Raw genomic sequence first — 21,591 nt, 5'->3', positions numbered from 1 at the left:
TTCCAAAGTCATAAGATCAAAAGTCAGGCATTTATTACCTTTCTTTGCTTTGTGCAAGCAAAGTCAATGTGGAAAACTGGATTTGCTTAAAAATCATATTATTCACTTAACAACTGCAGTGATTTGTTTAAGCATGGCAAAAAAGATCCTAACATTGGGAATGACTTACTTAACAACTATTTTGCTTCACAAAGGAAATTCTGGTTCCAACTGTACTCATAAATCGAGGATACCTGTATTGTAAATAAGTAGCAGTCTTCTGCCTTCTCCTGAGCTTCCCTATATAGTTTGTTTATTTGCAGAACTTTCAGAACTTCTATTTGGCATGGAAACATGAGTATGCCCAAAAGGGAACATAGATCCAGCCTATAATATATAAATAAAAAAATCCCTTGAAGTTTCTTTAAAGGATTAGCTAAAATAAGTTTTTAAAAGGTGTGAAATTCCACACACATGGCTGAGAAAATGAAAATATTGGTATGCACCCCATTTACTCATATTTTGTTGGCTGACTTGTATTAATGTTATTTATTTGAATTCATTTATTTTATGTTTAACTTTCTCTTCTTCCCTCCTTCTCATCCCTCCTATTATTTCTCTCTTAGTCTATCAAATATTTTACAAAAAAACAGTACCAACTGTCAAGAATATTTATAGTTATGAGGACATTTTTTGTAAAAAAAAGAAAAAGGTCTTGAGGTCATATTCCATTATTCTGTTTGATGTTAAACTCATCATTCATTTTTCATTCAATTCTTTCAGAAGCCAAAGGCCATAATACAACAACAAATGCAAAATGTATAATTTCACAGGTGGCATTATAAATACTTAACAGCCTAATATGCAGTTTCAGGTTCCAATTCTGCTTCTGCCATGATGTGATTACACTACTTATCACCCATCAGTTTCAGTTAAAATACTACTTGCAATATTAAAATAATATTAATGGCATATTTTTACCAAGTTGTTTCAAAATGTATTTGCATGATAAACCCTAGTTCACTAAAGGCTTGCGAGCACACGAAGCTTAATTCTTATAGTTTTCAAACTATATTGCAGGATGTACAATCTGAAGACCATGAGGAACCTGAAATCCCCCCACCAACCCTCAAGGAAATTGAGTTTTAATGGAAAAACAAGTAAAACCCTGGATTTCTCCAATGAGTTATTATCCGAAGAATGCTTGTAAAAAGGCGGGAGGAATACTGAAATAAGGACTAATTAGATAAATAATGTCCTTTATTTTCCTTAAGGAATTGCAATGATTAAAAATCTTAAAGGGAACTACAAGCTATGCCTGCATATTTCATTAGTGTTTAGAAAGAGATTTGTTAAGGTCTTCAAAACATCGTATATTCAGTCCATGCTTACCAAGTACCAAAGAATATTTTCACACAATTATACTAAAGGGAAAGAAAATAGTACTTTTTTTTTTTACTTAAAGTCTCATATTTTCTGGCAAATTTCAGGCAATTCTGGTGAATTTTCAGGCAAAAGTTGTGTAGCAATTTTTTAAATTTTTTTTTTCTGCCGAGGAAAGAGAGTTTTGCTCAGGAATAGGGGACTTGTCTGGCTAGTGAAACCGAATAGATTCCAATTGAACCAAACTTCTTTGAATCTTGGGACCAGCTATTAGATTCCTTTCAAGTTGTTTAGTGATATTGATGTTCATGTCCTGCAGAACACAGTTTGAGAAACACTGCTATGAAACGTAAGGCAACCTTCCCATTTCTCATCCTCCCTTCTGTGTGCTACTCCATGCATACATTTAATTGATTTACTGAATCAAACAGAGTGTTTTATAAAGAGGGACGCTGTTAATCTGAGCTTCTAGAATAGGATTTCCTGTGTAGAACAAAGGCAATTCGGCAAGGAAATCCATAGGAAACTTTTTTACAGTCTGCACAGAGTGGGGGGTGAAGAGTAAATGTTTTTTAAAAGAATTATGCAAAAGAACGAGGAAGCTTCTGGTTGAATTTTTGGATTCCAGGAGGAATTATTGTATTTTGGATTAATTACAGCTTGCTGTGTTTGCTCCTACTTTGCAATAATGCTTGTTAAGTTCCCTAAGTATAATTAACAGAAATCTCTTCTCAATTACCCTCTATCCAAATAAAACCGATATTGTAATGTTCTTCAGGAACTCCAAGCCAAATTACATGGGATGGTGAGTCATGTCGCACTTTACTACCACTGTCTTATTGTTCCAACAAAATGCAGTTCCAGAGGCAGAAAATCTGAAGCAAAATATTTTTATATCATCATTCTTTAAAAAAACCAAAACATAGCTGGATATTGTTCTGTTTTTAAATAGAGGAATGAACAATTTAACAACAAAAGCTCTGCCTACATTTTCCATTCAGGGCATTTAAATTGTATTAGGGGTAACTCTGCAGCAAAACTAGGTATACTTATGATCCTGAACCTCAAGTGGAGAGAAAATGGGACATAAAGCACACTTATTCACATATAGAATCACTGTCCCAAATAAAGCTCATTACAGATAGTGCACATATTACAATCATTTGTTAACCATGGTTGTAGTTTTAATATTGCTGAACAAAGGGACTAATGTCTGATCCTTAAAGTTGCAGCCATTGCAGTGCCACAATGCTTTTGCCCACACTACATCCTCCTTCCCAGGGGTGGGATTCTACAGGTTTGCACCTATTCGCTAGAACCGGTTGTTAACATTCTTAGCAGTTCAGGAAACCAGTTGTTAGAAGAAATTACTGACCTAATCCTGTAAGGAAGGCAGGAAGGAAACATTCTGGTGTTGCTTACAGAAACTGCCTCTCCGTTAACCCTTACTACATTCTTGGCAGGACTAGACTTCCTGTCTCTGGAACTTCTCTGGAGTTTTTTTTCCCCTCCTTTGCTGGTACTTTGCTTGTGACCACTCAGAGTTACAATGGCACTGAACAAAGTGACTTATGACCATTTTTCACACTTACAACTGTTGCAGCATTCCCACAGTTATGAGAGGCCAGGCAAGGAGATGCGTGCCTCAATGTAAGTGATATTAAGTTGGCCACTCCCAACCAATAACATGACCAAGTCATGCCCACCAACTAAGCCATGCCCACAGAACCAGTTGTTAAAAAATTTGAATCCCACCCCTGCTCCTTCCCCCTTCATTCACTTGTACTCCCCACCCTTTTACCCTGACTTCCCAGTACTCACGCATATGCACACACACACCAATGCCCTCCTTCCCAGAGATTTATGTGCACTCCATTTCTTCCTTCCCTGGCCTTCCTAAGCTCATTTCACACCACAGGACCCTTCTCCCCCAACCCACATGCAGCCTGCACCAGACCTCTGCAATGACCTCAGAGCCAGGCTCCAACAGACAAGTGGCTCAGGTCCCACTAGGTCCTGCCCCTGGTGATTTAACAGGGACTAAATCCAATACTGATATCCCTCAGTCCCTTCTTCAGATGGTACTAATCATTTTTTGGCCAACATCAGTGCCAAGAAGCAAGACAAACTTGCTAGGCTGGGAACCCTGCACCCTAACAAAGTGCCATGCAAACAAACACAAAATGCTGCCTTCAAGCAAGCCCAGATCCTCATTTTTGGAAACCACTGGGCAACAAAGACTTCCCTCTGCATGTTAAACAGTGAGAGGATGTAAACTACAGAGTCTGTCTCCCATACAAGAAGCAACTTTGACATCTGGCTTTGTGAATTCCTATTCTTGACTTCTGCTTCACGTTGATATTGAAGTGTTCCTGACCAAGTCTCTCGCTCATCCTTTGATACTTTCAAACTCTTGTGAGGCACTGGATTACAGAATGTGTACTTGGATTATACCTTCTCCTTAGCCGATAGTAAGTTGTTGTTGACAAGTGCATGCTTTCTCTTGCTTCCACAACTCCACTTCATTTGCCTCCCCTCTGTCATCATTTCTCCTGACAAGCCATCCTGATGTCCTTATACGTCTCACTGCAAACATATTGCTCCCACAAATACTCCCTTCTGTCATGCCCAGGACCACTGAAAGCTTCATCCCCAAGCACCTCTATCATGCCTGCAATTTGGTTGCCAACTGCATGAATGTCTTTCCCATTTGCTAAAGCCAGGAAACAAAATCACCCCTGCTCCTTACCTGGAATTCGCTCCACTTCCTGCTTAGTAACCCACATGTCTTGGGTTAAAAGAGCAATCAGAATTGCCATTGCTAACCAATGTCATCACCTGACAGCATACTTTATGACCTCATTGCTTTGCAATGATAATCCCAGTCCCATTTGCAGTCATAAGGACTATCTGTATAGAATGACAATGGAGTTGCTTTACCTCCCACAACAAAATTGGTACCCAGGATCATTCTGATTAAAGTAGAGTGTTACCTAATCAACATTTGGATATTATTAGCATCATTTCAATTGATTTGATTTATACTGACATGAAGACCTACTTAATGGCAAGCAAAATTTAGTTAGTATACTTTCATATTTGTCCTTTAATAAATGGTCTTAATTTCAAGAATGTGAAACTTCAAAATATTGCAAAAATCTAGTGGTATTTTTACCATAAGATTATCAATATAATCAGAGATGAACAAATACAGCTTACAGGTTGTTTGTGTCCCCTAATGATGTAACACAGGCATCCAGGCTCCCTCCTAAGTTGTCACCAAAATTCTTAGCATAGTCACTGCCAAAATCAACAAACTATCTCTTTAAAACTATCTCAGTTTCAATTGTGTATTGAATCACATTTTTGCTGCTCTGACTAGTTTTTACATTCCTCTGTCCAGTTTTCTCATGTGGTCATCATCAGATTTTTAATATGTACTTAAGCACACCCTTCTAAGATCAAGTACAAAAGTAACCCATCTTAAAGTTGGCATGCTCGATCTGTGGGCAAGTAAACTATATTTATTACTAAGCAAATTCTGGAATCTATTTTTACGGTTTCTAAAGTCATCAGAAATTCTATCATTAAGATAGAATATGGGGCTTCCCATATTCAAGCAATGATTTTTTTTAACCAGTGTATATCGAGACAGTTGTAGGAACAAAAACCACCTAATGATACAGCTCCGAAATTTCACCTCTATCCCCTTTAGTGATATCACTGGTCATCATTTTATATATTACATTTTGCATGTATACTTTGTATTTCTTTATTGTTATTTTTTTCTTTTTAAATTATTTATTTTTTATGCTGTCTTCTGCCAAAAGCTGGGTGGTCTTATAAATCTTAAAAATAAATACCGTATTTTGCAAACTATAAGACACACTTCCCCCCTCCCCCCAAAAAGTGGGTGGAAATGTCTGTGCATCTTATAGAGTGAATACGGGCCTGTTTTTGGGTTCCCAAACTCTCCATACATCCTGTTTTTGCCCTCCCTGGTATCCAGAAGCACTCTGCAGGCCAAAAATGGGTCTGTTTTGGCTTCCAGAGACCTCTGCAGGTCCCATTTTTGCCTTCCCTGGAGTTGGGGAAGTTGTTTTTGGCCTGCAGAGTGCTTCTGGATGCCAGGGAGGGCAAAAACGGGACCCGTGGAGGCTTCCAGAGGCTAAAAATGGGACCATTTTTGGCCGTCAGAGTACTTCTGGACATCAGGGAGGGTAAAAATGGGACGCGCAGAGGCAAAAATCTATTTTTCCCCCTTGTTTTCCTCCTCTAAACCTAGGTGGATCTTTTTTTTAAAACAAATTTTATTAATTTTTAAAAACAATACACAAACAAAACGTAGAATCAAATAAAAAACATCAAGTAAAACTTCTTATTTAAGGACAGCATAATTCCAAATTATCACATTCCATACAAATACAATTTAATATACATATTTATCTTATATATCTCATATTTTTTCCCAACTTCTCTCTATTTCTCCCTTCCCTTCTATTCAATTATATATTTTTTGCCTTAATTTATATAGATTCATTGTAACCATCTGTCTTTTTTGCAATTTCATTATTCTCTTCCAACATTCTTCTAAAGTTCTATTAATTCAAACATAGACAAATAAAACACAAAACAAACATACATAAAACTTCTTTTTGGAAAGCGGCTTTGCTCCGGGTTAGATCTTTTTGTACAGACATAAATCAAATTCATACTCACCTAATATACTATTTCATATCTTATTTAACATTCTATATTTTCTATATGTTTTCTCCCTTCTATTCACTCTCTTGGTTCTATTTAATTTATTTCATCTCAATTTAGATAATTATACTTGCATCTTTTGTCCGTTCTCTTTCAATTATCTATTTATCTTTTCTTGCTGATACAATATTTCTCCTGTAATCACTGGTTGAAGTATGACAACTTTTTATCTTTCCCCTAATTTAACACTTAAAATAATATATACTTTCCATACTGATTCTGCTTAGTACATTCTAAATACTACATTTAGAATATTAAAACAAAGGGGAAAAAAGTAAGCTTGTAATATAATAAAAACAATATTCCATGGAAAATTAAGCTCCATTGTTGAATCTTAAACATTTTTATACATTTCCTTTACTATTATTAACTCATATATTTCAATTTACTAACTCAATTTCAAATACTAATATCTACAATACAGTCATATACTTTTGCAGAATCTTTTTTTTTAAATTATATTTTACCGTTTGTCTCTAAAAAAAACCTGTTTTTAACATCTTGTTTTAAACCTTTATGACTTCTTTTCCCTTTTTCCCTTCCTTTCTTATCAATTCTAGCCTTTTTGAGCCCCCATCTCTCAATCTCCACTCTCTTAATCACCCCTCTCTGTTGTATTTCTCTTTTTTGTTGCTTTCTGACATTGTGTCGATTTTTCACCTTATTTTTCCCTTTCCTGGTTGCTTTTTTAGATTCTAAATTCTCCATTTTCTTTCCCCCCCCCTTCTCTTTTCTTCTTCTTCAACTAAGCTTATGTGTCCATTAAAGATGGCTTCTTCTTCTTCATCCCAGCTTCCTTGTTGTTGTATTTCCTGGTAGGTGAAAATCGCCATTTCTAAAAAGTGAAAAATAGATCCAGAAGAGCCCTTGCCTTCTTGTTCCTCTTCTTTCAATTTTTGAAATTCCATTTGTAATTCTTCAACAGATAAAGCCATTTTAAAAAAAAACCGAATGTTTTTATTCTTTCAAGAAATAGTTCCCAAAAGTCCCAAAGTCACAAAGCAGTCCAAATCCAGATAAACTATTTCATTAGCACTTTCTTCTTTTTATATTTTCTCTTCCTGGGGTAGAATTCAATTACATAGTTCCAAAATATTTTTTTAGAAGTCTTATCACCATCTACTTCTGGTCTTATAAACTCCAAGCAGTCTCCTCCAGTACAGTCTTAAAGTAAATTCTTTACCTCTTCCTTCCCACTTATAGCAAAAAGATTTTAATTTTTAATTCCAATGTTCAAAAATCTTTAATTTTCAAGTTTAATTACCTTCTGTGCCCAAGCAGGTTTTTCAGATTTCCATCAGCTATTTCCGTAGGGAAGGAGAGTGAGAGAAAATAACTTTCCCTTTCAGACTTTCTTCCACCGCTTTTACAGTCTTTCTGGGAAACAATGTATCATTCAAAAGATTGAGTTTCCAGGGTATTAAAAGGTTCTCGTTGTCCCGGTTCAGCCAAAAACTTTCACTTTCTCCAACTTCCTCCTGCGCAATCTTGTCCAGCTGCAGGCTTCTTTGTGGCGGCCATTGCTGACTGCCACTCCACCGCCTTGGGAAAAGGGAGTTTAGCTGGCTGGGGAGGGGGTTTGCGATACCCCCAAACCCCTATCTGGATCTCCCCTATCTTTGGTTGCCTCTACGGGGCAACCATATCCTCCAAACCCAATTGGATTGGGGGCACTTCGGCAGCGAGCGCAGCAGGAACCGCGCACAATCGCGGATTCCTGCTGCCGCCAAAGCCTTGCAAACCAGAAGAGCTAAACCTAGGTGCATCTTATGGTCTGCTGCATCTTATAGTCCGAAAAATACAGTAATTACCATATTGATCCATCAACTGCTGTCCTTGCTTCCATAAAATATAGCCCTAGCTGCTAAATAGTTTGCTCTGATTACTAATTTAAGGAGAGTCAATAAATCTGACTAAAAAGGATTGACAGGTCTACATCCTTCAAGGGCTTCAATTTGATTGACAATATTTAATGAAAAGTAAAGGAGAAGAAAGATGAGCATGGAGGATGAATGTCAACAAATTAGTTAGGATAATCAGAGAAATAAATTCAAGTCTTTCAAGAAAGAATGTGTTCTGAACCACCAGAACATTCTGGTAGGATGTTCCTGGGCTAGTCAGGAAGAATAAATAAATTCATTAACATAATCATTCTGAGATGAAATCACAAATTTTAATTCTGGGATTAAAATACATAGTTATTTGAATCTTTTCTACAGATATGGTCAGAATTAGGCCATGAATATATTATTAATATACTCTAACTCATTTATTTTTCTTGGATTATCATTACCTTTTCTCAAACTGACTTGATTGAATGAATTTTCAAAAGAAATTTAAACAGCTTTAATCTTAGATATTGCCATGTCAAATATTTTCCTTATTCAAAGTCCTCGTTTAAATTTAGTAACCATGCAGAAAGGTGAAACAAGAGACAGAGAGAGGGGGGACCCCTTACTTCAAAGTAGACAAATCTTTACTTCATCCAAAATTCTGATCCACACCAATTAATTAATTTTCAGATATTTCTTCCAAAACCTTATAAGCTATGAAAATGATGAAAATGAGAAGGGTTAAAAGGATATCAAAACACATTAAATATTTTTATTGAAACAAGGTCCAGGAAATTCATACCTTAAAGACAAGCGTTTGGTTTTCTTGTCTGTAACCACTGGCTCCAATTTTTGATGCGGCAGTAATACTGGTTTCCTCTCAGGCAGACGAGACAAAGGGATATTAGGACCAATGGGTGGCAGGAAGTGACGACACATGGCAGTAGTGACTCTCCAACCAATACATTGGGATGACAAGAGATAGGTAGAATTTGATGAAAGGCAAGTGTTTATTTGACCTTTGGCTTCAACCTAGAGGGGGGAAAACATACTATTTATTGCCTGAAACAATAAAATGACTGGGCAAATTGAGCTATATCTAATACCAAAGGAGATTTTTTTTTTAATGTCTTTGAGTTGCTGTTGAATCCTGGCAACTGCATGCCTTGGTAAGATTTCAAGAATAGCTTACCAATGCCTTCTTCCTAAGGCAGAGAGTGAGTAGCGGCCTAAGGTCAACCAGATGGCCTTGTGTCTACAGCAGGACCAGACCTCATGATCTCACAATTTCTACCTGATGCCTTCACTACTATATCAAACTGGCTCTCCCAAAGGAGACATAATTTTAATTTACTAACAATGCTCTATTCAGGAAGGATGCAAAAGATGTCATGTAAAAGGTGGTAAGTGTAAGATTGTTTTTCATTTCTGTTCTTTGAAGTCCAAGCAGATTTAGTTTAATCTGAAATGCTATTGTTGATATCATTTATAAACATACAGAAATATTAAAAGGTTTCCCAGAAATATTTTCAAAATTATCTATTTTGACATATTTTGTCAATGTTGTAATTTATAACCGTGTTGCTTGTATCTTTACAATTTATATTGATTTATTTATTTCCTAGTATGATTTGATTGCTTACTAGTAACCTATGACTATCACTAAGTGTTGTACCTTATGATTCTTAATGAATGTATTTTATTTTTTTTATGTACACTGAGAGCATATGCACCAAAGACAAATTCTTTGTGTGTCCAATCTCACTTGGCCAATAAAGAATTCTATTCTATTCTTTATTTCTCATCCTATGTGTTGCTGGCAGCACATATTTTAATATTTGGCTATGCTTCTATGTTTATCCACATATTTGATTTATTCTTTTTGTTTTTGCTCTGATTAGTACAAAAGTAGTTAACAAAACAAAAATATATAGAATATAAAAGGTTAACAATGTATTAAAATTAACATCAAAATAGCCACTAAAATAGTTTAAATTTTTTGTGGCAAATTTTTTATTTGCTGAGTGATCAATTTGTCTTCCATTACACTCTGTATTGGGATTCATTTCAATCTGCCATAGATTTTTCCTATGGAATTTGCACTTTGCTCATGTTTGGGAAGTCCAGGAGAAGGAAATTCATGTGTTGCCTGGGAATTAGGGAGGGGGATTGTCTTCAGAGATGGAGCAAACTCCCTCCCAGCCAGTTCCAGCCTGGTTTCAAGGCCATCATGCCTGAGAGTGAATTTTTATCTGCCTAGCACCTAGAGTTCTCAAAACAACCTTGCGGCATCACATTGGCTGCCAGTGGACTGGTCAGGGAGATTGGGTTTGTGGGATGAAAGAATTGCTTTGTACTTTGTGCAGGTTTTTTCAGATTTCACCTGACTTTACTATAACCATATTCTCTCATTAAAAGTTTTGATTCAACCAAATGGAATCAAGAGTCTTACTTTTCTGAGGGACCAGCTGGGGCAGCTCCTTACAAAGGTTGTAATTGTGAAAAATGGTCAAAATTATTTCATGTCTGGATTCATAGTAGTATTCTGGACATATTATTTCTAAATAAAATCCATAGAGATTTAATTATTTTATTTACCCATTTACGATTTTATACTGTTTACTTCTTGTTCTATTTACTTATATATTATTTACTATTGTAGGATATTGACCTTATTTTTAAATAGGATCCTTTTACTTTTTGGGCAAAATCCTGTTAGGTTGCAATAGCTAAACCTTTTAACTTCAAAGTGTATGCAGTGTTTTAACCAGCTCCATTGTTATTCTGACAAGAGAATGGATCTTTCTTCCAAGTCAAGTTTAAAATGCTAGAAATAACTGATAACTATACTAATACATAAAAACCCTTTTATGAGTAAACTAGGGTTCCTTTTAAACCTTTTAGTCCTTATAACAATAAACAGATAGAACAGGAAGTGTTTTTTAAAAAGAAAAACTTAAAAGCATCTTTAAATATAAAAGATCTCTATTTGGGTATAACGTGCTTATTATTATGCTGTTACGTTATGCTACTATTTCAGATTTCGATACTTTCCAAATATAGAAGGATTATTTTGGGAAGGGTGGGTTAGCAATAGCAAGATAATCAACTCAACAACAAATCTTGCATAAGGGAAATGCTGAGTATTAATTAGAGACCTATTTTCTGGAATCCACATTCTCTTAGCACTAGATAATCCTATTTGATTTGTCTTCTGTTTACTCTTTGTAGTAGAACACTTAAAATCACTTCAGGTTTGCTAATACAAAAACTGTCTCTTTTATCTCTCTTTTGTTTTCTTCCCAAAGTTTGTGAGGTTAGCCTAAAAACAGAAATAAGCTGCTCATAATTCTTGGTACTTATTTGTACTTCCAAACTGGATAGCCAACAATAGTTTATTTATTTCCAGAAAGTTTGAGAAAGTCTGTAATCTACATCATGTTCCATTTGAATCAAAAAACCTTACTCAACCAACTATAATTTAAATCCCAGGCACATTCCTGTTGTCTTGTTTCAGATTTTCAGACTGCATTCTTACATGTTGCACAACTATCATAAAATATATACCACTGACAGAGCTTTTGCCAGATGACATTTGACACAATGTTTTACAAGAAAACAAGTGATGAGACATAAGAGTAGCAAATCAGTCTTTGGTGGCTAATTCATATTTCTGTTCTTCAGAATAAGAAACAAAGAATAAGTAAAATCATATTTTATAGAGTAACCCTTGTCTTATTGAACAGTTTATGGTGTGATGAATGTCCAATTGTTCCTCGTTTATTACTTTGGATCCAGCTGACTTCTCTGCTCCAGGCACAAACAATATGTTATCACTGAGGAAAATATGACTACATCCAACATGATTTCTGTAACTAGAAATCTAAGTTATAATTCCTCTGAATTTAGGCTCTGTATTTTGGGGAGAGAAATTATAGATTTAGAGACATTAACTTGGCAGAACAGAGGAGACAATTCTCCCAGCATCAACTCTAGATGGCTCCATTTTCCCAGAAGGCTCAGTGTACGAGAAATCAGTCATGCTGTTCCATCTCCCAAATAATTTAAGAGTCAGAATTTTTTCCACGCTATAAGTGACAATAACTGGACAACACCCATATGAAAGAGTTCCCCCAGAAAGAGAAAAATGCACTTCGTTTAACTCTTTTCTAATGGTTCTTCACATTTTAACTTAGATAGCCAAGGCCTTTGAATACCAACTCTAAAGACTGGCATATGGTATTCTAACATTAGAGAGAATGAAGCTTATAGCCACAAATAAGGCTCCAATCAATGAGAGCATGGCATCATTTCTGCACAAAGAAAATAGATAGAATTACTGTAACAACAGAAAATTCACAGATGGTGTTCTAGAGAAGTAGACAAAAACATGGCAACTAGAGACATTCCTTATGGAAAGAAACCAGGCCAGAATGCTTCTGCTGTCTGCTCTGTGGCCAAAATAAACTCCACTGTAGCATGGGGTAACCCCCAAGAGTGAATCCAAGGATGAAAAAGACATACAGTACTATCAGCATCAAAGCTGTGACTGAGGGAAGCAGCATCTGCCATTGCATATTATTCTATAATGATAGGATTTCTTGAACACTCTCAAATTATAGAAAAATCACTTGGGGGGGGAGAAAAAAAAACCTTGAGATGAGCTCATTTTCCACCAGTATTTATTATAGCTTTTGTTCTTTTGTGTTCAATTCAGCAAAATTCAGCAGTGACCACACCAAGAGAGAAAGAGAGAGAAATGAGAAATAGGCAAGGGAATAAAAGTAAAAGGATTTAGTTAGAAAGGAGTCTGCCTATAATAACCAGAAAGAGAAGGTCAAAAAAGAACTGTCACAGATAAGAAGTGAGAGATCTTTTGGGGGAGAAAAAACCACTTTCTGTCAGTGTTTTTGTGTGTTGTGAGGCAGATGGCAGAAAGCACTTAGACATGATTCTTCTTCAGTGTACCACCAAATGCTTTAGGACTGCTCACAAAAGCCAAGTTCTTATTCCAAGTTTCCCAGGAATCATTACTAACTTAAACTATTGTGACTTAGTTCAAAATACACAGTAATGTTCCTTGCTTCCCACTCACCCTCCCAATATATATTCAAAAATCAATAAGCCACAATCCTAAGCGCAGGGATGGAATTCAGCAGGTTTGGGCTGGTTCACATGAACCAGATGTTAATTTTACATCCAGATTGGTGAACTGGTAGTTCTGAAAACCAGCTGATCCCGCCCCACCCTGCCCCACCCACCCCTCCCAGGAGTCCCCACACACATGGTTCTGGCTGCCAGGTAAGTGCAGGGAGGCCTCCTAGGCCCAAAACGGGGCATGGGGGCGGTGCAGCCTCCCACATCTTGTTTGGGCTCTGAGGCTCCAGGGAGGCTTTCTAGGCACAAAATGGAGTGCAGGGAGTATGGTACAGCCCTCCCGCACCCCATTTTGGCTCCCCTGAGGCTCCAGGGTGGCTTGCTAGGCCCAAATCACCAAAAAATCAAGGTATAATTTTCTGACATCTTTAAGAAGAAAACAAATATTAACATTGAACATCATAAAGAATAGTGTATGGGTCAAAGAGAATACAATTTTTTTTTGTTAGCCTACCCCATGCAATACATTAGTTTTCCCAGGTCTATACACTTCAGAATTTGCCTATCCATTATAGCAGTGTTTTACAAAGTATGGTCCAACAATCACTGGAGTCCATTGAAAAATAACTGTGTATTAAAATCCTATCAAGCAATTTTGAGAAGTGGTAGTGGAAGAAAATGTGTCAATTTTTATTTTTAATAAGGTAAATAAATGTAACCCATACAAACAAAATGTTTTGGGGCATCCTCCATCATTTTTAAAAATGGGAAGAGATCCTAAGAAAATAGCTTAATAAATAATATTTGCTGCACTGTAACATTCAGCATCTTCATTTTCAAAAATAAAGTTAAAATCTCCTTCCAGTCAAGCTCAATTCTTACTGATTGCAGGAAAATAACTTTTTTTTCTTTCAAAAATTCAATGTTTTTGAACCTCTCCACATAAGTGTGACATTTATCTAGGTTCCATGAGCTGCATAGGCCATCCCCAAAAGATTAGGTCTGCTCTTAGGTTGGAGAGAGCCAGCTCAATGTATCAGTCCATCATTAACTTCTAGCAAGGAAGTCAGACAACCCTATTCAAAATTGCAGTTTCCTGGCAATCCCACCATAGATTACTTTAGTCCTTATTCCACTTCATATATAGGTATAGCATCTCTAATCAGTTCAAAACCAAAACCTGAGAATTAACATTTGCTAAAATTATGAATAAAACATTAAAAACAGATTTCTGACATATTTTAATTTTTATGTCAAATATCAAATTGGTCTTTCCTAGGATGAAGCATAGTTTAAAATACTGTTACATATAATAAATGCTATTATTCAGATCTAAATAATCTGTAGCAGAGGTTCTCAAACTTTATCAATTTTTATTGTTCTATTTTTGCTGGTGTCTATAGGTCAGCTTTGTGAACTATCTCAAGTTAGTAGTTCACATGGTATCTACAAGTGTCAAATACTGCTGTATCTTTCCCTCAAAAAGTTAAAAAATATCTTGCAGTAGCTCTACAAGTTTGCTGCAGCACTGGAACAGCAAGCTCAATTTGGAAATTATAGATCTATAGAAAAAAGTAGGGATGATCTTAACAATTGTAGTGGAATACGGAGGAAGAATAGTAAAAATAGTCCTTATATAATATTTTTGAGTTTTATAAGCCAGTTTAAGGAAAGAAATCCAGCATCTTCAAGAGACATGGCACATTATAAGAAACCAAATAAAGCCTTAAATATCTAGCATAATGTGTTCCCAGTACATGCTGCACCAGCCACAGCTTTCCAATTGTGCAAAATATTATGGCAGCAATAAGAGTCTGTCCATAAAAATGATTAAAATTTAGAAAATGCAATATATTTAGTTGTGATAAGATTTGTGCATTTGCATTTGATCCAATATACTGGATTATTCTTTGGGGAAAAGCATAATTTTTAACAGAGCACTACTGTATTTATTATTTTTATTATTTGCTAACCTTCATTTCTCTGTGAGTAGTGCAGCTAGAATTAGCTCATAGATAATCTTGACTCATTCCCTCATGTAGCTGGATTCAGGCAAGTAGAGATTTATGCTTGTTCAAAGGATTGTCCTGGTATTTAAAAAGAAAAAGCTAAATCCCTCTCAGTAACATGTTTTTTCCATTATTTTTTAATTGAGAAAGTGACCAAAGGCCAGTTTCTATCATGAAGAATAAACCTTATTTATCCCACTATCTCAGATGGCCATCTTCCAATATTTTCTCGAGCCTGGAGTTTTTTATCACTGTCCAACGCGTCGTCCTAAGTGACAGGATGTTCAGGGTGGCCCTGTTACCTGCGATGATCCCAAGTAGCAGCTTGTGATCGGTGACCAGGGTAATCGCTTGATTCCGGTTACTGCTGCTAGAGCCTCTTTGTCAATCTGTCTATAATTTCGTTCTGGCTTGGACAACGTCTTTGAATAGAAGCTATGGGGGCTTCTTTTCCATTTGGCAGTATGTGGCTGATTATTGCGCTGATCCCAAATGGTGATGCGTCACCTGTTAGTATCAGGGGTAACATTTCGCTGTATTGGATTAGTATGTGGTCTGATGTAATGATGTTTTTGATGCCTTAGAATGCTGCTTCTTCCTTTTGCCCCGAGGCCCAGGCTGCCTTCTTGTCAAGCAGTTTGTGTAATGGCTCCGCAACTGTCGCCTTCTGCGGTAAAAAATATATTGTAAAAGTTAATTAGTCCCAAGAAGGCTTGTAAGTCTGTTTTGTTTGTTGGCCTGGGGTCTTCTTTGAGTGCTTTAATTTTGCTTTCCATGGGGTGGATTACTTTGCTATCTATCAGGTAGCCCAGGAATTCTACTTTGTTTGCTGCTAGCTGGCATTTTTCCTTTTTTTACTTTTAGACCCACTTCCGTTCAGCACTTCCCTTAGGCGCTCTTGCAATTGTCCTTTGTCCTTTGCTGATATAAGGACATCGTTGAAGTAAGGCACCACCCCTTCTAACCCTTGTCTTTTATTTTCCTCTCTCGGTTTCTTTGGCTTTGTTCCAAGCGGAGTTGATTCACTTCTTTGTCATCATCTGTTTCTGACTCAGACTCGATGTCCTTGTGGTGGATGGCAGTGGCTTCTTTCGGCGGTGGCTGTGGTACCCTGTTCATTTTCCTCATGGAGGCGGCAGATTTCTGGGATGCTTCCACAGCTGATGCTTCTTCGATGGCCTCCTTCAGGGTTATTTTGGGTTTGATCAGGAGGCAGCTATGCAATGTTAAGTCTCTGAGCCCCAGGACTACACAATCCCTCATCGCTTCCTCCACGTGAGGAATTCACAAGCCCCGGTGATGTCCCGTAGGTTTGCAACGAAATCGCTGTTGCTCTCCCCTTCTTTCTGGTCCCTGTGGTAGAACTCGTGTCTCTTTATCAAACAGGATGCGGGGGATGGAGCATGCCCCCAGGATTCTTTCCAAGTCAGGACAGGCCATCATCTTTACATCGCTGGGCGCCGATAGTGCTTTGGCCATTTTGAACCCTGCGAGCCCGCAATGTATGAGGAAAACCACTCACTTCCTCTGTTTGGAAATGTTCAGAAGGTCACTTCCCTCTAGGAACATATGGAATCGGTCGACGTATGATTCCCAGTCCTCTGTAGTGAGCTCGAACAGTGTGGGTGGTGTGTTGGATCCGACCATTGTTCTGATTCTCTTTGTCATTCTAGTTGCAGTCGTCACATGCTCGCTGCTCCCATCTCGTCTTAAGATCCCATCCTCGTTGCCAGTGTTAGATCGTGGGTAAAAGAAGACGTGGGAAACTCCAGCTTATTACATCCCTGTTTTTTTTTCCAAATGAGTGGCTCTGGAGCACATACTATTCCTTTTCAGAACTTATTGCTATACTACTTAGTGGTTTTAGTTCTGTGGTATTCAGAATTATTCTACTCTATATAATAAGGTGATGCTATTTATGGTTTCACAACATTAGAGTAGAATGGTATTAAATAGGGTAGATGGAGCTTCTATGTTACTACATCTTTATGAATTATCAGCTTATACAAATCTGAGTTTGCTTTAAAGATTATCTCGAAGTCATTTTCTTTTCTTTTTTTTAAAAAAAACTTTGTTAATTTTACCATTAAAAACAACACATTTACAAATTATATACAGGAGAAAAAAAACAGGCCATGGTAGAGGCCAGGAAAGAAAGAAAGGAAAGAGAATGGGAGAGGGGAGGGTAAGGTGGGGGGGATAGAATGGGGAAAACAGTTAAAATAAAACCATACTTTTTGGGACTGTCTGTAAGATCCTTTCTTCTTCAAGTGTATCATCAGTGGTACTTTTCATTGTCTCTATTTAGGTAGCCCTTGGCTAAAAATTTTCTCGAAGTGGTCTATCTTTGATTTAGCCAATTATACCAAGGATTCCAATTGTTATAATAGGTTGAGGATTCTTTATTTTTTAATGATTGGGTTAGTTTGTCCATTTCAGTGCACTCTAGAATTTTCTGGATGATCATTTGTTCAGTGGGGGTGGAAGGTAGTTTCCAGCACTGGGCGAACACCAGTCTGGCCGTGGTTAAGATATGAATTATAATATACTTCGATCTTTTGGATAATTGTTTGTCAAAAATTCCTAAAAGGAAGGACTCTGGTTTGTACTCAATTTATTCCTTAGTTATCTCCTCCAGCCAGTATCTAATTTTTTGCCAATATTTCTGAGTTTCCTTGCATGACCACCACATATGGAAGAAGGTACCTTCTATGTTTTGACATTTCCAACATTTGGGACTCGTGTTGGGGTGCATTTTCGCCAATCTCGAAGGGGACAGGTGCCATCTATAAAACATTTTGTATGAGTTTTCTTTGTAAGCTGCTGATTTCGTGATCTTGATGTTCCTATTCCAAATCCTTTCCCATTCTGCTAGGGTGATACTCCGTCCCACGTTTCTGCTCCAAGCAATCATATTTCCTTTAACAATCTCTTGTTCTAGTTCCGTTTCCAATAGTTGTTTGTAGAATTTAGATTTTTTTTTTAATTCGGTCCTAATAAAATTTTGTCTAAAGTCTGCAATTTATTGTAGATTCCAAATTCCTTAATGTCTTGTTTATATCTACTGTGAATTTGAAGGTACACCCACTGATCAATTGTATATCCTCACTCTTGTAATTCTTGTCATGTTTTCAGTTTTCCTTGTGAGTCTAATAAATTTTCGTATTTAATCATTTTAGTTATATCCAAATTATTAGGGTGTACTATTGCTTCCATTGGAGATAGCCAAATCGGTATTTTTAGATAGAGTTTTTTACGTACTTTTTTCCAATTAGTTAGTAGAGAGTCCCTAATAAGGTGCCTATGGAAATATGATTGCCTGGGTTTCCCAGCTTCCCACAGGAAGGTGTGCCATCCTTTCTGCATATCATGGCCTTCTAGTATTAGTGTTCTTTTGTTAGTTAGATTCACCCATTCCTTTATCCATAGTAAAGTGGCTGCCGTATGATATATTTCCCAGTTTGGAAGGGCTAGCCCTCCTCTGCTTTTCAAATCTTGTAAGGCTTTTATGTTGATCCTAGCTTTTTTTCCCTGCCAAATAAATTTTAGCATTATCTTGTTTAATTCTATTAAAAAAAATTATTTAATTTAATTGGGATTGTCTGGAATAAATATAAAATTTTTGGAAGTATATTCATCTTGATCAAAGCAATCCCGCCCAATAAGGAAAGCTGTAATTTACTCCAGGAATCTAAATCTTTCTTAGTTTGTTGGAGTAGTTTGTCATAATTATTTTCTTTTATTGATTTGCTTTGTGGAGTTAGCCAAATTCCTAGGTATTTAATTTTTTTTTGTCACCTGTATTCCCATCAATACCTCTAGCTCTTTATTCTGGTCTCCTGTTAAGTTTTTAGTCATTAGTTTCATTTTTTTTCCTATTAATTTTGAGTCCTGCGACTTCTCCAAATCATTCTAGTTCTTCTAATAGGTTATGTCCTTTTTCTATAGGTTCCTCCACAAAGAAAACCATATCATCAGCGAAAGCTTGTACTTTATACACTTCTGATTTAATCCTCAGTCCTCTAATTCTCGAATTTTGCTTAATGCATGTCAAAAGTGATTCTAGGGCGAATATGAAAAGCAGAGGAGAGAGAGGGCAACCCTGTCTAACCCCTTTTTCTATTTTCATTGGGCCGGTTTGTTCCCCATTTATTAGAATATTTACCTGTTGGGTGTTGTAAATTATAGTTATGATGTTTTCGAATCTGGTGCCAAGGTTCATGTTGTATATTTTTTGTATTAAGAAATGCCAGTTAAATTGTCAAATGCTTTTTCAACGTCCAAAAACATAAATGCAAACTGTTTTTCTGGATGGGCTTCATAGAATTCTGAAATGTCTATCACTGTTCTTAAATTATTCTTAATTTGTCGAAATGGGAGAAATCCATTTTGGTCTTCATGGATATGTGTGTTTAAAACCGGTTTTAATCTATTAGCTATAATGGAAGAGAATAGTTTGTAATCTGCATTCAGGAGCAAAATCGGTCTGTAATTATTGATATATCTATGGTCTAGATCCTCCTTCGGGATCAGCGAAATTAAGGCTTCTCTCCACGAGTCCGGCATCCTAGCTTCTAAGAGTACCTTGTTAAATACTTCCAACATCAGTGGTCCAATTTGTTCTATGATTGTTTTATAAAGTTCTACAGGTATCCCATCTGGTCCTGGTGATTTATTGTTACTTTGCTTCTCTATTGCTGACTTCAATTCGGACCATGTAATATTTTTGTTTAATAGTTCTATCTCTTCCTCTCCAATTGCTTTATCATTCGCTTCCTCTGGGTATTTCCTTATTTTATCCTCATTGACTTCTTCCTTTTTATATAATTTTCCAAAGTATTTATGGGTGATCTCTTTTTTCTTCTCTATCTCATCTTGCAAATTGCCCTCTCATCCATTAATTGGTGTATCAGTCTTTTTTCTTTCGCTTTTTTAAGTTTGTGGGCTAACCATCTCCCTGGCTTGTTTGCATGCTCAAAATAAATTTATTTGGTCATTTTCAGACTTATCTCCAATTTTTCTTGTTCAAGTAGATTCAGTTTGTGTTTAGTTGTTATTAACTGGTTTTTTATTTTTTAGTTTTTGGGGTTCTTTTGTAGTTGGGTTTCTAAATCTTTAATTTCTTGTTGTAGGTTACTTTGTTGGGCATACTTTCTTTTAGTTCTCATAGCATTGTAAGAAATTGTTGTTCCTCTTATAATTGTCTTCATTGTGTCCCATATATTTTGTTTTGAAGTTGTTTCATTATTGTTTTCCTTTAAAAAAATGAGTTCTTTCAATTTGTTAGTGTATTCTTCTTCTTTTATTAAATAGGTCTTAAGTGTCCATCTTTTCTTTGGTTTTCTTCTACCTCTCCAAATTATTTGAATTGGGTTGTAGTTGGCCCAATCATTTGGTAAGATTTTGCTATCTTTGACTTCATTTACTAATTCACCATTCATCCAAGCCATATCTATTCTTGTCCAGATTTTATGTGGGTTAGAATAATAAGTAAACTGTTCTTCTTCTGGGTTTAATTTTCTCCAGATATCTACTAGATTCAGTTCATTCATCATATCCTTACATGGCTTCAAAAATTCTCTTTTTCCTTTTTTATTCTTACTCGTATTACTACGATCTTTTCGATAGTCAGCAAGAGTTAAAATCGCCAATCAAGCCAATATTACCTTTTTCAAAGCCTATTATTTTTTTGGTGGAGATGTTTGAAAAATTTATCTTGTTCATCATTTGGGGCATAGATTACTACCAGTAGAAATGTAATACAATTAATCAAAATTTGTACAACCAGAGTTCTTCCTTCAGGGTCCACCCAGATTAGCTCCGCTTTTAAGTCATCTCTCACATATATTGCATTACCTTTCTTTTTGTGCTTATCTGCTGGTGCTGTGAATAGTTTTCCAAGTTTCGGACAATCTAAAAATCTTTCCTCATTTTTCCTAATGTGTGTTTCTTGTAAGCAAATTATATCAACATTTTGTTTAATAGTTTGGTTAGAATCCTTTTCCTTTTAGATCTTGAGTTTAGACCATTTATATTGATGGAAAGAAGTTTCCTTCCTTCCTCCATTTACCTAAATCTGCTTCACTTTTTGTCTTGTAACTATATGGCTCTCTTCTTGTGATTGATATAGAGTTGTTTCTTCTCTTTCCTGTTGTGGGTTGTCTTTCCCTTGGGTTTAAGTGGGTCTTTCTTCTTTGTTCCTGTGGCGGTTACGGTCTTCCTGCATGTTCCTTTGGGTTTCCTCCCTAGCGTGTTGATCCTCCGTAGTTGTTAGCTGTTCAAGGAAGTCTTGTGCTTGTTCTATAGAATCTATTTTATTTTTTCTTCCCTTCCATGATATTAACATCCCTTCTGGGATTAGCCATTTGAATGAGATTTCTTTTTTATTTAAATAATTGGCTAAAAATTTATAGTCTTGCCTTATGGCCCTCACTTTTCTTGGAATTTGCTTAAGGATTGTGATCTCTTTGCCCTTATACTTTTCGGACTGCTTTTCTAGCCGCTTATCTCCAGCTTCCGACAACTGT

At 36.4% G+C, this 21,591-nt stretch overlaps 1 protein-coding gene across 2 annotated transcripts in view; it reads right to left on the bottom strand.

Annotated features, from left to right (window-relative positions):
- The window catches only part of TMEM232 (transmembrane protein 232), a 122,997-nt gene that overhangs the window by 30,482 nt on the left and 70,924 nt on the right, over positions 1-21,591 (bottom strand). For both annotated transcript variants that reach the window (XM_026719801.2, XM_087926973.1), the window contains one exon: positions 8,761-8,990. In XM_026719801.2, the coding sequence (XP_026575586.1) occupies positions 8,761-8,990 (230 nt within the window). The remainder of the gene's footprint in view (positions 1-8,760; positions 8,991-21,591) is intronic.

The sequence above is a fragment of the Pseudonaja textilis genome, chromosome 2 (assembly GCF_049901715.1).
Source record: "Pseudonaja textilis isolate UNSWEBS1 chromosome 2, rPseTex1.2, whole genome shotgun sequence".
Classification (NCBI taxonomy): Eukaryota; Metazoa; Chordata; class Lepidosauria; order Squamata; family Elapidae; genus Pseudonaja; species Pseudonaja textilis.
Note: the sequence above shows the minus strand (reverse complement) of the source record. Positions and strands in the feature narration are given on the sequence as shown.